At 42.8% G+C, this 16875-nt stretch overlaps 1 protein-coding gene across 1 annotated transcript in view; it reads right to left on the minus strand.

Annotated features, from left to right (window-relative positions):
• The window catches only part of FSD1 (fibronectin type III and SPRY domain containing 1), a 20641-nt gene extending 8789 nt beyond the window's left edge, over window positions 1-11852 (minus strand). The window contains exons 1-7 of the mRNA XM_074204014.1: window positions 11744-11852; window positions 10970-11065; window positions 10571-10702; window positions 7185-7286; window positions 4917-4939; window positions 4361-4482; window positions 4044-4253 (exon numbers count right to left, since the gene is read on the minus strand). Coding sequence (XP_074060115.1) covers window positions 4044-4253; window positions 4361-4482; window positions 4917-4939; window positions 7185-7286; window positions 10571-10702; window positions 10970-11065; window positions 11744-11758 — 700 coding nt within the window. The 5' untranslated portion in view covers window positions 11759-11852. The remainder of the gene's footprint in view (window positions 1-4043; window positions 4254-4360; window positions 4483-4916; window positions 4940-7184; window positions 7287-10570; window positions 10703-10969; window positions 11066-11743) is intronic.
• Between the last annotated feature and the right edge of the window lie 5023 nt (window positions 11853-16875).

Consider the following 16875-nt stretch of genomic DNA (forward strand, 5'->3'; position numbering starts at 1 on the left):
ATATAAAATTTTGTTCTACATATAATTATGAACACTCTAAAAGATATAAAATTATAAAACTCTATAAAATAATTATGAATATTTTATGTGGGACATTCTGTCAGAATTAAAAGTAATCCAGCAAGACCTTAAAGCTTACTACTGGGGTGACTAGGTGATGCAGTGAATAGAGCACTGGCCCTGGAGTCAGGAGGACCTGAGTTCAAATCTAGCCTCAGACACTTCACAATTACCTAGCTGTGTGGCCTCGGGGGAGCCACTTAGCCCTACTGCCTTGCAAAAACCTTAAAAAAAAAAAGCTTATCAGCACTTAGCGACATAATTGGACTGTTACTGTCTGCTTAAAACATCATGAAATATTTTCTTTTTAGGGTTTTTTTTTTTTTGCAAGGCAAATGGGGTTAAGTGGCTCGCCCGAGGCCACACAGCCAGGTAATTGTGAAGTATCTGAGGCCACATTTGAACTCAGGTCCTCCTGACTCCAGGGTCGGTGCTCTATCCACTGTGCCACCTAGCTGCCCCCATCATGAAATATTTTGAATGGGAATTCCTTGGACCATCATGATGAATGATCACTACAATCTTTGTGTTACCCCCCAACTCTAAAATGTTACGATATTACTAACAATGAAGACTCAGAATATTGAGTAATCCTAAAAATATAGCAATACTTCCAAGTACTACTCATGCTGGGTATCACTAAAATAATAATCCTAATCTCTTAGCATGAAGTCATACTAAAACAACTAACACAATGAAGTGATCCCTTATGGAGTATCGGTGACATTATACCACTACAGACTAGGGAACAGGGACTGGACCAATAAGACAGGAAACCTCCCAGTGAGGAAGCTCCCTCTACTGATTCATGTCAGAACCTTCTCTACAGTTTATAAACCTAGAGGATGCCTAGACCCTTGAGAAGTGAAATGATTTGGCCAGTCAGTGCTTCAGAGGTGGAACAACCCAGCCCTTTCTGGCTATAAGACCAGCGTGGCATCCAATTTTTATCACAGCCAAGCCCTCTGCCTGTCCAAGTGATCCCCTCTAAAAGACTGGTACTTGGGACATCCTCACACTATCACTTGATTTCTATCTTTCCTTCTCTGCCAGCTCATTCCCTATTACTTACAAATATGCCCTATCCTAAAACAAACAAACAAACAACTTTTATCTGATCTTTCCATTCCTGATAACTATTACATATTTCTTGGGTCCTTTGTAGCTAAATTCCATGAAAAGTCTGTCTACATTTGTCTACATTGTTTACACTAGTCATCCACATCCAGAGAGCTGTGGAGTCTGAATTCAGAACAAAACATACTATTTTCTAACTAAAAATTTGTTTTATGCTTTGTTTTTTCTCTCATTTTTTTTTCTGATTTCCTTAGTCTTGACTAGGGAGGAAAGATGGAAGGGAAGGGAGAGAGGTATAGGACTCAAGATCTTGTGGGAAAATGAATGTTGAGAGCTATCTTTGCATGTAGTTGGAAAGATAAATTAAAAATGTATTAATTTAAAGGAAAAAAAGGCTTTCTACAACAGGTGCCTCTACTTTCTCTCCTCTCATTCTATTCTTAACCTCTTACAACTGAGCTTCTGTCCTTATCTCCACTGAAACTGCTCTCTCCAAGGTTACTAATGATCTCTTAGTTGCCAGATCCAGCGACTTTTCTCAATCCTCATTCTCCCTGACCTTCTCTGTTGATCATAGTCTCCTTAATAGTCCCTTTATACTTCACTTGGTGATTTCATCAGCTTCCAGGTATTCAATTATCATTTCTATATTGAAAATTCTCTAATTTACCCAACCTAGTGCAATCTCTCAGCTGACCTCCAATGCCTTTCAGAAATCTTGAACTGGATATTCAGTAGGTATTTTAAACTATGTCCAAAGTAGAACTATTATCTTTCCCCCCAACTCCTTCCTTCCCTATTGATGTTTTTCCTTCGTTTCTCAAAAAAGACCATAACATTAGGAAGGTGACTCCATGTGGAACCATTTGGGTCCAGTAACCAGATTTCAATCAGGACAATTGCAGATAGCCTTATATGTGAGGTAATCAGGGTTAAGTGACTTGTCCAAGGTCACAAAGCTAATGTCAAGTGTCTGAGGTCATATTTGAACTCAGGTCCTCCTGTCTCCGGGGCCGGTGCTCTATCTTCTGCACCACCTACCTACAAGCTTTCCCTATAATTGTAGAAGGCATCACCTTCCTCCCAGTCCCTCAGGATCACAACCTAGGAGTCATCCTGGATTCCACATTATCTCTCACTCCACCATATTTAAGGCCTGTTGATTTCATCTTCGCGGCATCTCCATATATGCTTCCTTTTCTCTACTCCTCTGGTGCAGGCCCTCATCACCTCACACTTGGATTACTACAGTAGTCTGATGGGGGTCTGCCTGCCTCAAGTCTCTCCTCAAATAGAACCTCCATTCAGCCACTAAGGTGATTTTCCTAAAGTGTCAATTAAATTGAGCTCCCCCCACTCAATAAGCTCTAGTGATTTCCTACTGTGGGAACTGTGGGCTATGGGAACACATATGAAATGCTCTGTTTGACATTCCAGCTCCTTCAGCCCAAGCCCCCTCCTACTTTTCCAGTTTTCTCACCCTTTACTACATACCTCATACTCATCAATTCAGCTGTTCCATGAACAAGACATTCCATCTCTCTGCTCTGAGCATTCTCCCTGGTTGTGCCCATCCCATTCCTGAAATGCTTTCCTTCCTCCACTTCACTGACATTCTTTGCTTCCTTTAAGTCCCAGCTAAAATTCCATCTTCAATAGGAAGCCTCTCCCAACACCTCTTACTTCCAATGTCTTCTCCCTGTTAATTATTTCCCATTTATTCTGTATGGGGCAGCTAAATGATGCAGTAGATAAGAGTCAGGAAGACCCAAGTTTAAATCTGTCCTCAGACATTTACTATCTGTATGACCCTAGGGAAGTTTGCCTCAGTTTCCTCATCTGTAAAATATGCTGAAGAAGGAAATGGCAAACCACTCCAGCACTTTTGCCAAGAAAATTCCAGATGGAGTCACAAAGACTCAAAACCAACTGAAATGACTAAACAAATTTATCCTGTAAACAGCTGCTTTTGTGTGTATGTGTGTGTGTGTGTGTGTGTGTGTGTGTGTATGTTTATATGATGTCTCCCCAGTAAGATTGTAAGCTCCCTGAGGTCAGGGATTGTTTTTTCTCTTCTTTTGTAGCTTTCATGCTTAACACAGTTTATTATTTATTATTACTTAATAAATATACAGAAGTAGCTAGGTGGTACAGTGGATAGAGCACTGGCCCCCAGAGACAGGAGGACCCGAGTTCAAATCTGTATCAGACACTTGATACTTACTAGATGATTCAACTTGGGCACTTTAACCCCATTGCATCAGAAAAACAAAAAACAACAACAAAAGCAAAAAGAAAAGAAATGTACGCCAATTATGTCACACAGCCTTAGTACCGCCAAGTTCTATTAGCACAAGTGGGTGGCAAAGATAATAGAGCACTGAACCTGAGTGATGAAGAGCTGAGTTCAACTCCTACCTCAGATACTTAATGGCTAGGCAACCTTGGACAAATTACCCTTTGTTTGTCTCAGTTTCCTCATAAGTAAAATAGTAGTTGTGAGGTTAAAATGAAATGTTTGTCAAGTGTTTTGCACCATATAAATATTACTATTATTTCTGTTAATATGTTATTCAGTATAATTATTCCACTATCACAAATACTAACCTGTATCACCACTTTAAATAAAACTACTGAATAATATTTCCAGGAAGTAATGATACTTAGTATGAAGAGTTCATAGGATATCAGAGCTGGAAGAGTCTTTAGAGATCAGTTAGTCCAAGCTCTTATTTTGCAGATGGGAAAACCGAGACTCAGAGAGAGGAAAAGACATGTAGCAAGTAAATGGTAAAGTCTCCCAACCTCCAACTCAAGACAATGGGTCCACTAAGACCCTAGCAAACAGAGGGAGTAGAGAACTGGATTTGGTTCTGTTCTACAGGAGAAGGACATCATCTTCTCACCAGATAGAGTGTACTCGGTCTGTCTGATGCCCTCAATCACCATCCAGGGCTGGTCCTCCTTGAGCCGGGGTGGGCCCTCAAAGTTGGTTCGCCGATATTCTAACACATAATGGTCGATCTTGCTGTCCTCATCGGGCATCCGCCACACCAGTGTCACACAGTTATCTGCCACCAGGGACTCCCCGAGGTCAATTTCAGGAGCACTAGGCACTGGAGAGGATGGGGGTGTTAGATCTCTGAATCTGACCTCAGATTTTTACCATTTACTCCAGGCCTCCCCCATGCCTCACAACCTCCCCCACACCACAACACCTCACCTGGTAGGAACTTTAGGGCCTGTAAGAGGCGCCGCTCCTGGGCAAAGTCCACCATGAGATGGCTCATGTTGTCGCTGACCTTGGCTTTCAGGGAGAGCCGGAATGCTGGGGCCATGGTCACACTGCAGAGGGGTAGGAAGAAGGGTCTGGGATCATCTGGAGGGGCTTGTACCCCAGGTCCCACCAAGAACCATGAGTAGTAGAACTGGAGTATTCTTTCTCCTCCCTCCAAGGAATTCTGCCTTCCTTTGCAGATGGAAACTTTGAATTTTAGTCAAGGATCAAACTAGAGTCTGAGCTTATTTGTTGCCTTTTGGTGTGATTTTGATCAAATCAATTAACCTCACATGGATTCCCTTTTCTCACTGTAAAATAAAGACTTTTCAATAAGTGATTATTAAGGTTCCTTCCAAATTCTAAATCCTTTGGGTCACACACTGAGCTCCCACCTCTCCTCTAACCTGATACTGGCCTGGAGACTTGAGATATCCAATTGCCAGGGGATAGCTTGGACATCTTCCAATAGGTGGTATTACCAAAAATAGAGCAATCTTACCTGTCCTTTATCTGTTTGGCAGCCTAGAAGAAGGAAGGAGAAGGTGAGAGTCACATTTTCTGAGCAGAATGAACATCTAGAGATCACCTAATCCATCTGACCCCTCATTTTATAGAGAGGAGACTGAGGCCCAGAGGAGATGGAATTTATGCAAGTTAGTAGGAGAGCTGCTGAAGCCTCAAACCTAGGCTTTCCTATCCTGAACTCTCTCTATTAGAAAGGTGGGGAGGGGGAATGGGAGAGAGGAAGAGTGAAGAGAGAGAGAGGAAATTCATAGACTTCAGAGCTGAAAGCAGTCAGAGAACATCTGGCCTAACCCTTCATTTTACAAATAGGGAAACTGAGAAGTTATGTGTCTTTGCTCAAAGTCACTCAGCTAGTGAGCAGCAAAGACAGGATTCAAACCCAAGACTTCTGGCTTCAAATTCAGTACTCTTTGCCCTACTCTAAAAATACATATCCTTTACTCAAAAACACACAAATAAGATCTTTTAACTTTATTGTGAATTATTTATGAATATGTCTTATCCCTCCTACCAGACTAGTAAGGCCTTGAGTCATAAGCTGCTCTTTCAAGACCTAGTTCAGGCGTCATCTTCTTCCCTGATTTCCCTTCCCTCTCTCTGGGGTCCCCAGGCCTCCACCTGACGATCTCTCTTGGGATTGTGCTGCATGGCTGTGAGGATGTCACATTATAGTCTCCAAAGAGGAGAAGTAATGAACAAAGGCTGGTGAGAGGTGCATTGTGGGGGGAGCACAGGTGGCAACAATTAAGAAAATTAGAAGAAAAATCAGAATGAAAAAATGCCATCAGGGAAATGTTTGAGCAGGAAATAGAAATAGGCCCCACAGTGATAGCAAGAGATTCCAGGTTCCATGTTCATGCTTACAACATCAGGAGAATCAGGGGAGGCTTCTAGCATCACTGGAGGGACCCCTTCTCCTGAGCCTTCTGGAAACCATGGACAATAAAGTTACAGGATAGAGAGGCATGCATGAGCTGTGATCTGCATTTTTAGAGGTTCATGTGAGTAGGACCTAAATCATGTTATAATTTGTATGTTATTTATATGTACATTTAAGTGGAAGTTCCTTAAGAGTAGGGCCTTGTTTTTCATCTACGTATCCATAGCACTGGGTACAGGGTCCTGCATACAGCAGACACTTAAAAAATGTTTGAATCAATTCAACAAGCATTTATTAAGTGCCTACTGTATACAGCACATGTTGTTAGCTGCTAAGAGATACAAAAATGAATAAAAGTCCCTCAGAGAGATCACAGGAGGGAGAAGGCATTTCCTTTGTGTATCTTCTGTACTCACTTATTTATGATCATGTTCTATCCTCCAGCAGAACTTACTTTTGGACAGCAGCTGATTTTAACTTTAACTTGCTGGTACGTGGTAAATAGTATGAGCTGAATAAATCTTATTGGAGAAATCAAAGGAAATACCAATCCCCATGTTGAAGTGCTTAAAGATTTGCAAAACACTTTTCCTCAGGTTAGTGCTATAGCGATAGCAGATACTATTATTCCCATTTTACAGATGAGGGAATGGAGGGGAATTGATTTAATCACCCAAGTGGAACATTCCAGGACAAGACCCCCAAGTCAGGGCTCCTTCCCCCTAACTTGTGCTGACAAAGGGAACAGCTTTTGGGAGGAGTCCATCCCTTGACTGAAATCATAGATATTGGCTGAAAGGGACCTCAGAGGCCTTCTAGTCCAACACCATCATTTTACAGTTGTCTCCCATCTCCCCTTCTTTAGGGTTCCAAACCTGCCTCCTAGAGCCACCAACCCAGGGATTACTGCTATTCAATACACTTTATGGTGAGGTAAAGCCCTGGATTCAGCTCTGGGAGGCCAAGCTCAAATATGTCTACTTGTGTGAACTTGGCTTAGTCATGTTTCTCCTCCCTGCCCCTTTCCAGCCTCAGTTTCTTTACCTTTTAATTAGGAAATTAGAAATTATACAAATACTCATCCATGTTTGCAGAGTAGCTAAGTGGTGCAGTGGATAACACACCAGTCCTGGTGTCAGGAAGACTCAAGTTCAAATATGAGCTCAGTCACTTACTAGCTGTGTGACCCTGGGCAAGTCACTTAACCCTGTTTGCCTCAATTTCCTCATCTGTAAAATGAGCTGGAGAAGGAAATAGTAAGTCACTCTAGAATCCCAAATGGTTATAGCCTGGTCCCTAACCTTCTCCTTGGGCAGCCCTACCAAGATTCTCCCCATCTAACTGCAAGATCTGGTCCCAAACCTGGGGGAAATCTTGGTTGTCTGCTCCCTGCAGTGTCTGGTTGGCTGTTTCCAGAAGTTCCTCGGAGCTCTCCAGAGCCTTGGTGCAGGCTGCCAACTGGTTCTAAGGGGAAGAGATGAAGCAGAACAGCAATAATGTCAGTCAGACAAACCAGGAAATGTACCCATGCTCTGGGCCAGGCTCCACAGAGATGGAGAAGGGGCCAAGTAAAGGGATCTCACAGCTCTGGAACCCAATGAATAGGACAGCAAGGAAGAAAAAGGAGCAGAGGAGGATTTTCCTTAAAGTTTTGCTCAAAGGCCCCAAAGACAGCCCTTTCTGAGGCCCCTCCCCAGCTACAAGTGCTTTGCTCCCCAAATTATTTCATATCCATTTTAACACATCTTTATATGTATATTATCTCTATCCCCCCACCCCCAGCTAGAGTCTAAACTCTACAAAGGCAAGGAGTATTCCACTTTTATCTTTGTTTGCCCAGTGTCCAAGACAGATTTGGCATATAATAAACATTCATTGATTGAAGGCCTTTAGAAATACAGTGAGCCAACTTCTACATTTTACAGATAAGGAAACTGAGGCCTATGGAAGTTAATTTGCCCAGGTCACACAGTGAGTGGTAGAGTCAAGATTCACAGAATCACAAAATCTCATATGTATAAGAAACTTTGGAGCTCAATGTGACCAATCCATACCTGAAAAGAAATCCTGACTGTGAGGTCTCTGAAAGCAATCATCCACAATCTCCTTGAGGAGCGCCTTGAATGCAGCCTTTCCTCAAGGTAGCATTTTGTACATGGGATGCTTATTGTTAGGAAATTTCCTCACATAAAACTTAAGTCTGCTTCTCTGCAACTTGCCCCATGGATCTTTGTTCTGTAGCACCACCATTTCCCCATTCCAGGACCATGCAGAATAAATCTACTCTCTGGAAGCTGACAGCTCTTACAATATCTGAAGAAAGCTTTCCATATATCACCTTCTTTAGGTTAAACATCCCAAGTTTCTTCACCTGAGCCTTCCATTCCTTGAGGGGATTTTAATTCCCCTCTCCATCACAGTCACCTTCCTCTAAATTCATTCCAGCTTATTAATACCCCCAAACCAAACATAATTCCCCAAATAGGACCTGAGCAGAACTCAAGACAGTAAGACCATCACCTCCTTTATTCTGAACACTCTTTGTCACTTCAGTCCAAGATGACATCGGGTTTCTTTGGCTGCCATTGATACTAAAATTGTGATCCACTAGAACCCCTGGATCTTTTTCAGATAAACTTTTCAAAGGACACTTCCCCCCATCTTGTGCTTGTGTAGTTGATTTTCTTAACCTAAATGAAAGATTTTACATTCATCATTTTAGATTTGACATGTTATTCTACCCTTTAAGGGCCTGACTCTGAAATCAACTTGTTAATGATCTATCCCACCTTCACAGGTCATCTGCAAATCTGTTAATCATATCATCTATGCCTATTTATTTGAATTCAAGTCCTCAGACTATGCCTAATACTGTTTATATGACACCAAGCTATTTGAACTGGACCTTAAAGGATATGGAGATGGAGTTAGGAAGGAGACCAGTCACAAATAACATATTATAAGGCCACTGCAGAGTAAGGGATGGTTGCTGCAGAGAAAGATTTCAGTGCAATATAAGGAAAAACTTCATAACAATTAGAGCATCCCAAAAGAAGAATGGGCTCTTTCAGGACAGCGGAGCTCCAGAGGTCCATTACTATGGGTCTGAATGCTGTACAAGTACTTCCTGTTGAAGCACAGGTCAGATTGCTTAATGTCTCAGGTGCCTTCCAGCTACCACAGTCTTATGATTGATCTGGGACTTAAAAAAGACATGGAAGGATTGAGGGACAGAAAAGTCAAGATTTCTTTATAGAATCATAAATTTAGAGGTAGAGGCCTTACAGACCATTTATTTCACCCAAACCCATTTTACAGATAAGAAAATGAGAACTAGAGGGAAAGAAGTAATATTTTCAAGGTCACCCAGAAAGTAAGTGGCACTGCTGGGATTCAAGCCTAGACCCTTCCAACCCCAAATCCAGGATTCTTTCAACTATAATTATATTGGCTGTTCAGGGGAAAAAGAAAAGCCAGCCAAGGGTGGAGTGAAAAGGACACATTAGGGGAGCAAGGGAAAGATAAAGCTAAAAAAAGGGGGGATGGGGGAAGGGTATAAAGGGCTGCAAATGCCAGGCTGCTGACATTGAACTTCCACTGTCAGCAGGAAGAGCTTCCTAAGCAAGAGGAAAATGTCACCAGAGCTGGTCATTAGGAAGACTAATCTAGTGCCTGACATGGGCTGTTGGGGGAGCTGCAAAAGCTCCAAGGAAGAACTACAGCTTGAGCTCACGTTTAAAGGAAGGGTAGAATGCAGATGGGGAATGAATAAAGGAGGAATAGATTACAGCAAGGGTAAGACTTGGAGCCAAGAGAATTCTGAACTGCAATGCCACCTTTGCCTTTTGCTGGCTCTGTGAAACATGGGCAAATTCCTTTATTTCTGTGTGCCTCAGTTTCCCCTTCTGTGAAATAAGACAATAATATCTATAATTCCTTACTGCACATGGTTGTTGTGAAGATCCAGTGAGAATGTATGTACAGCTAGAACAAGATTAGTGTAAATAATGAATCTCCTGTATGGGGTGCATTATTTAAATTTGCTTGTTTTTTCCATTGGGCTTGATATGGCAACTCAAGAACACAGGTTAAATTGATTTCAGGATCACAGGATGGAATCCATGATCATATTTTGCATAATTATAATTTCAAATAGTGTGAATTTGAATAAAGGAGGTTCTTCATTTCCATTAATCTGAACCTAGTTGCAAATTGCTAAAATTAATTGATAGATAGAATCACTAGAACCCTGGTACAATGGTCCAACATAGTGGTAGATCAAATTTAGCCTCAGGTGGAATCCTAGGAGTGGAGATTTAGGGTTGGAAAAGACATTCTAGAACAGTTAGTTCAACCACCTCATTTTACAGATGAAGAAATAAGCTCAGAAAGGAAAAGTGACTTGTTTAAGGTCACGCACTGACACAGAGAAGGAAAAGAAGTTTCTAAGACAACAGACCTTTTCAAAGATATAAGGAAAGGAGTTGGGAGGGTGGGAAAGACTTTTGAACCTGGGATCTCAATTGTTCCCAGGTGGCTGACCCATCAGCAGCATCTGTTTCAGGGCCTAAAGTTCTGGATCTCTTCATTCCTCACGGCCAGAGTTGTGATGATCTTCTCCAGAGCCTCCTGTGCCAAACCCATCTACCGGCTGGAGCAGGGAGCTTAGTAAAGCCACTCAAGCGTCTCTCCCAACCTTGCACCTTCTCTTAGATCTGGGAAGGAGCTTTCCAAAGGAGCAGACTCACCTGCAGCTCATAGATTCGGCTGGCCCGGTCCTGTTTGATCTTCATCAACATACCCTCTTTCAGCTCGTCCAGTAGAGAGAATAACGACTGGAATTCTGCCTCCAGGTCCTCTTGGACCTTGTTGGAGTTGGCCTAACAGGAAAATGGTTTAGAATCAGATCAATAAATGTCAGAGCTGAAGGGCCCCTTAGAACACAGACCACAGGGTGGATGAATGTTGGAGCTGGAAGGGCCCTTAGAATATAGACCGTAGAATGAATGCTAGAGCTTAGAACACAGAATGCCAAAGCTGGGAGGAACATTGGAAGTAGAGTCTGGGGAAGACTTTGGAACCTGGGGTCTCCGTTGTTCCCAGGTGGCTGCGCCACCCTCCCCGGCCTTTCCTCTGCCTCCTCCTACCTCCACATTCAGCAGCATCTGTTTCAGGGCATAGATAAAGTTCTGGATCTCTTCATTCTTCACGGCCAGGGTTGTGATGATCTTCTTCAGAGCCTCCTGTGCCAAACCCAGAACACAAAGTCCCAGCCTCACCGGAAGCCTAGCTCCCCCTTCCTAGCCCAGGTGACCCCCAGTATTCTCTCGGACCTCCGTGGCCCAAGACCCAGAGGTCCAAGGAAGGTTCCAGACTTGTGGAAACTGGATTTATTTGGGAAGGAGGGAGCCTAGATGGGGAAAGCGGGGTGATGAGAAGAGCCAGGGGAAGGGATAGCTTAGAAAGGCAATAGGCGGGAGGTGGGGGTGAGAATGGGTGTAAAAGGCATGAGACTATCAGGGGCCAGGGGAGAAAGGGAGCAGCCTAGAGGGTGACCACCTGGCCAAGGGGCTAAGCCCCAGGCCGGGGAGCTCCCACCCCTCCCGGGCCAGCCCCCTCTGCGGCAGCAGCAATGCGGGTCTTCGGCATGGTGGGCGGGCCTGGGGGCTGTCCCAGCTCCGTTCCAGGCCGGGGACCCTTCGGCCCATTCCCAGAGGAGGCTCCGCCCCAGCAGCCCTCGTGGACCCTGGCCGGCTATTGTCGGCCCCGCAGCCCCGCACCCTGTGCCCGACTCCAGGCCCGCGGCAGCCAGGGAGGGCACAGAGAGGAGGCTGCGGCAGCACCTGGTGCAGCGCGCCCCGCCCCGTCTCCCACCCCCACCCCCACCCGCCCCGCACCCCCAGCCCGGCCCTGGCCCCTACCTTCTGATCCCCCATGGTGCCTGGCCCAGGCGGCTCCGAGGAGCCCCGGTGCGCCCCGCGCAGCCGCAGCAGCAGCCGCAGCCGCCCCGCGCGCCCTTAGGCACAAAGATGCCCAGAACCCATCGCCCAGCCTGGGACTTCGGTCCTCTCCCACTCCTAGTCTCGCCGCTCCATCACCGCCTCTACGGCGCAGGCGTGTAGGCCGAGGCATCTTGGGAAATGTAGTCCAGGGTTGGGGAGAAACCCCCCCCCCCAACCTCCCACCCCCACCGACTCATGGAAGGGTAAGGAAATTTAGAACCCAGAATATAATATGTCAGAGCAAGGAGGGGTCCTGGAGTCAAATATTAGAGCTGAGAAGGAACTTAGAATATTGGAGGCAATCTGACTCCAACCTACCTTTCCAGATTTAGGTCATCGCATTCCTCTGCTTTCATTCTGCACTCCACCATTCTCACCTGGATTACTAGATTTTCCCTGACCAAGACATCCTTTATCAAAATATAGGTTTTTTTTAATTTTTAGGTTTTTGCAAGGCAATGGGATTAAGTGGCTTGTCCAAGGCCACACAGCTAGGTCATTATTAATTGTCTGAGGTCGGATTGGAACTCAAGAACTCCTGACTCCAGGGCCGGTGTTCCATCCACCGAGCCACCTAGCCGTCCCCACAATATAGTTTCGAGAAATTATTCTTTCGGAATTGGAAATCAAGTGAATGTCCTTCAATTAGGGAATGGCTTAGCAAACTGCGGTATATGTATGTCATGGAACACTAATGTTCTATTAGAAATCAGGAGGGGTAGGAATTCAGGGAAGCCTGGAGGGATTTGCATGAACGGAAGCCTAGCGAGATGAGCAGAACCAGAAAAACACTGTACATCCTAACAGCAACATGGGGGTGATGATCAACCTTGATGGACTAGCTCATTCCATTGGTGCAACAATCAGGAACAATTTGGGGCTGTCTGCAATGGAGAATGCCATCTGTATCCAGAGAAAGAACTGTGGAGTTTGAACAAAGACCAAGGACTATTACCTTTAATTTAGAAAAAAAAAAACAACTGATATCTTATTGTCTGATCTTGCTATCTCTTATACTTTGTTTCTTCCTTAAGGATATGATTTCTCTCTCTCACATTCAAATTGTATCAGTTTATACCATGGAAACAATGTAAAGACTGACAAATTGCCTTCTGTAGGAGGTGGGGGGAGGGAAGTAAGATCAGGGGAAAATTGTAAAACTCAAAATAAATAAAATCTTTTAAAAAAAGAAATTATTTTTTCATACTTTCTTCTTTCTCTGCAAAGGTTCTTCCCTACGCCTAGGATGCACTCCCTTACTCAACACCATGCTTTAGGATTCTTCTCTTCCTTCAAAGCTCTTCTCAGGTGCCATTTCCTCTGTCAAGCCTTACCTGATTCCTCCCACTACCACAACCATCATACCCCACATCCAGTAACTTCTGCTCTCTCCTTTCTCAAACTGCCTCCTTTCTACTTATCCTCCATGCTACCCTCTCCCAGGAGAATGTAAGGAAGGTTCTTAAGGTCAGGGTCTATTTTGGTTCTGTCTTAATATTCCTCAGCACCTAGAATATCATGCCTTACATATAGTATGAGTTCAATGGCTTTTTGGTTTGCTTTTTTTTTTTTTTAGGTTTTTGCAAGGCAAATGGGGTTCAAGTGGCTTGCCCAAGGCCACACAGTTAGGTAATTATTAAGTGTCTGAGGTCAAATTTGAACTCAGGTACTCCTGACTCCAGGGCCGGCGCTCTATCCACTGCACCACCTAGCCGCCTCTTGCTTTTGTTTTTCAAGTTGAATTTATCCAAACATGGAATTTCAGAACTGAAAGGAGCTTAGTACTAGAGACACAGGTGATCAAAGCTGGAAAAGTCCTTGGAACATAGAACCCAGACCTTCAGAGGTAGAAGGGTTCTTAGAATGTTGGTGCTAGGAAGGACTTTAAGACATAAAATGGTAGAGCTTAATGGGTTCTTAGAGCTCAAAGGATGATAATCATAGATTTTGAGCTGGAAGAGACTTTAGACTAGATCATCTAGTTTTCAAAATATGGTAGGGATATCTAACTCTTAGGGCATCTGAGGGGGTCAAAACTATTTTTCTAATAATACTAATTTAATTTATTAAATGGTAACTATCTATAGATGTAGCTCACATAAAATAAAAAAGCTATTTGAGGAGGAGATGCTCTTAGGTTTCCAGAGTCCTAGGAAAGGTCTTTTTCAGTTGTCTTCTTACTAGTTCTCAAACATGATGTCAAATTCCCCTTATTTCTTTGTTTTTGCATAAACATCCTCTCCTTACCACTGGCTGTTAGAATTCCTAGCTTACTTCAGAATTCAGCTCAAGCGTCACCTTCTACATTAAGACCTTTTTTTCCTAGATTTGTGGCTAATGCCTCCTCAGAAACACCATTGCCTTGAATTTAATTTGTTGGGTTTTTTGGTTTTGTTTTGCAACTCTTTGTGACCCCATTTAGACTTTTCTTGGCAAAGACACTAAAGTGGCTTGCCATTTCCTTCTCTATCTCATTTTACAGATAAGGAAACTGAGATAAACAGGGTTAAGTGACTTGCTCTGGTTTTCAACTAGGAAGTATCTGAGGCTTTATTTGAACTTAGGTCTCACTGACTCCAGACCCTGAGCTCCATCCATAGCATACTTAGCTGGTTGTCTTGAATTTAATTTGTATTGTTCAGTAGTTCAATTATATCCAATTCTTCATGACCTTGTGGACCATACAGTCCATAGGGTTTTCTTGCCAAAGATGTGGGAGAGATTCAGTGGATTAAAGTAAACAGAGGTTAAAATGACTTGCTATGATAAATCACATAGTCACTAAGTGTCATGGGTCACATTTGAACTCAGTTTTTTTTGTCTTTTTTTTGGTTTTTGCAAGGCACACGGGGTTAAGTGGCTTGCCCAAGGCCACACGGCTAGGTAATCATTGAGTGTCCGAGACCGGATTTGAACCCAGGTACTCCTGACTCCAGGGCCAGTGCTTTATCCACTGCGCCACCTAGCTGCCCCTGAACTCAGTTCTTGACTTCAGGCCCAGGGCCCTATTCCCTGAGTTACCTAACTGCCTTTTACACATATTTTGGATATATTTATGTTTGTACACAATTTGTATATATTTTGGATATGTTTATATTTAAGTCTGAATATATTTATGTTTGTATGTTTCCTCTGAAATAGGCAGATTGTTTCTTTTCTTTTTTTTGTCTTTGAGATTGGTACATAATAAGTTCTTAATAAATATTTGGTTGATTTGATTAATTGATTAGTAAAAGGATTGAGGGGTGGCTAGGTGGCACAGTGGGGGTGGCTAGGTGTCACAGTGGATAAAACACTGGCCCTGGAGTCAGGAGGACCTGAGTTCAAATCCACCCTCGGACACTCAATGATTACCTAGCCATGTGGCCTTGGGTAAGCCACTTAACCCCATTTGCTTTGCCCCCCCCAAAAAAACTAAAAAGAGTGGAGGAAGATGGGAACCTCAGAGAAGTTCTAAAGTAGTGCACCTAGATGAGAACTGAGATGCTCTCTTGGGAGGTTTGGAAGTTAATGACACCACCCTCTCTAATCAGAGGGAAGGATAGTCTTGATAAAGTAGAGAACCAAAGGCTGATGGGAATTACATTACTGTTGTCTTTTATCATCTTTACAAATTTACTGGATTTGTCTTATTATTAGTGATTTAGAACATTCTATCATATGGTGTTAATAGCTCACAATTCTTCCTTTAAAAACTATTCATAACCCCTGACTATTTCTTTATTGGGGAATAGCTTTTGGTTGTTTCTGTTTCTGTTAATTGTCTATTTATCTTGGACATCAAACCTTTAACAGAGATATTTGATATAGAGATTTTTTTCCTTGGTGCACTGTGTCATTTCTTATCATAGATGTATTATTTTTGCTTCTGTGAAAGCATTTCAATTTCACCTAATCAGAATTATCTGTTTTACATTTTGTAATTACTTCTATATCTGGTTTGGTTAAAAATTCATCTTCTCTGATGCTGAGCGAGATGAGCAGAACCAGAAGATCATTGTACACCATAATAGCAATATGGGGTTAATAATCAATTTTAATGGACTTGCTCATTCCATCAGTGCAACAATAAGGGACAATTTGGGGCTGTCTGCGATGGGGAATATTACCATCTGTATCCAGAGAAAGAATTGTGGAGTTTGAGCAAAAACCAAAGACTATTACCTTTAATTTAATAAAAAACATTTTCTTATTATGTAATTTTGCTATCTTTTATATTTTATTTTTTTCCTTAAGGATACGATTTCTCTCTCAACACATTCAGTTTAGATCAATGTACAGCATGGAAACAATGTAAAGACTGCCTTCTTGTGGGGGGGAGGGAAGCAAGATTGGGGGGAAAAATTGTAAAATTCAAAAATAAATAAAAAAAAAGAATTCATCTTCTATGGGGCAGCTAGGTGGCACAGTGGATAGAGCACTGGCCCTGGAGTCAGGAGGTCCTGAGTTCAAATTCAAGCTCAGACACTTAATAATTACCTAGCTGTGCGACTTAGACAAGTCACTTTTAACCCTATTGCCTTGCAACCCCCCACCAAAGACTTCATCTTCTACCCATAGGTGTAGTTAAATGATATGCTTCTCTTCTAATTGAATTTATAGTAGAATATAATGTAAGATATTAGTCTAAGCCTAATTTCTACCGGACTCTTTTTCAGTTTTTGCAACAGTTACCAGAAAGAGTAATTCTAACTTATAGTGCATTAGAAAAGACCTGGATATGGAGTAACAATATCTAGATTTTAATATTAGTCTCCCCATGCCTAGACTAACTTTCTCTTTTTACTATTAGGAGATACCCTGGTTTGTTTTTTATTTTCCAAAGTTAAGGCTCATCAAAACAAGCTCTGTCTTGAGCTTGGCATAACAACAATCCTTTGTGCTCACCTCCTGGATACCTCAGTCACATCAAAATTCCAGAATTGTTTCAACCCAGAAGCAGTTGTTTTCTGTGGTCAGATGTGCACCTGAAAGACTTATGTTCAGGTCACGAAGTCTTGCTATGACTCAAACTTGTCTCATTATTGCTGTTTCTACGCATTGTTAGGGCT

The sequence above is a fragment of the Macrotis lagotis genome, chromosome X (assembly GCF_037893015.1).
Source record: "Macrotis lagotis isolate mMagLag1 chromosome X, bilby.v1.9.chrom.fasta, whole genome shotgun sequence".
In the NCBI taxonomy this organism is placed as follows: Eukaryota; Metazoa; Chordata; class Mammalia; order Peramelemorphia; family Peramelidae; genus Macrotis; species Macrotis lagotis.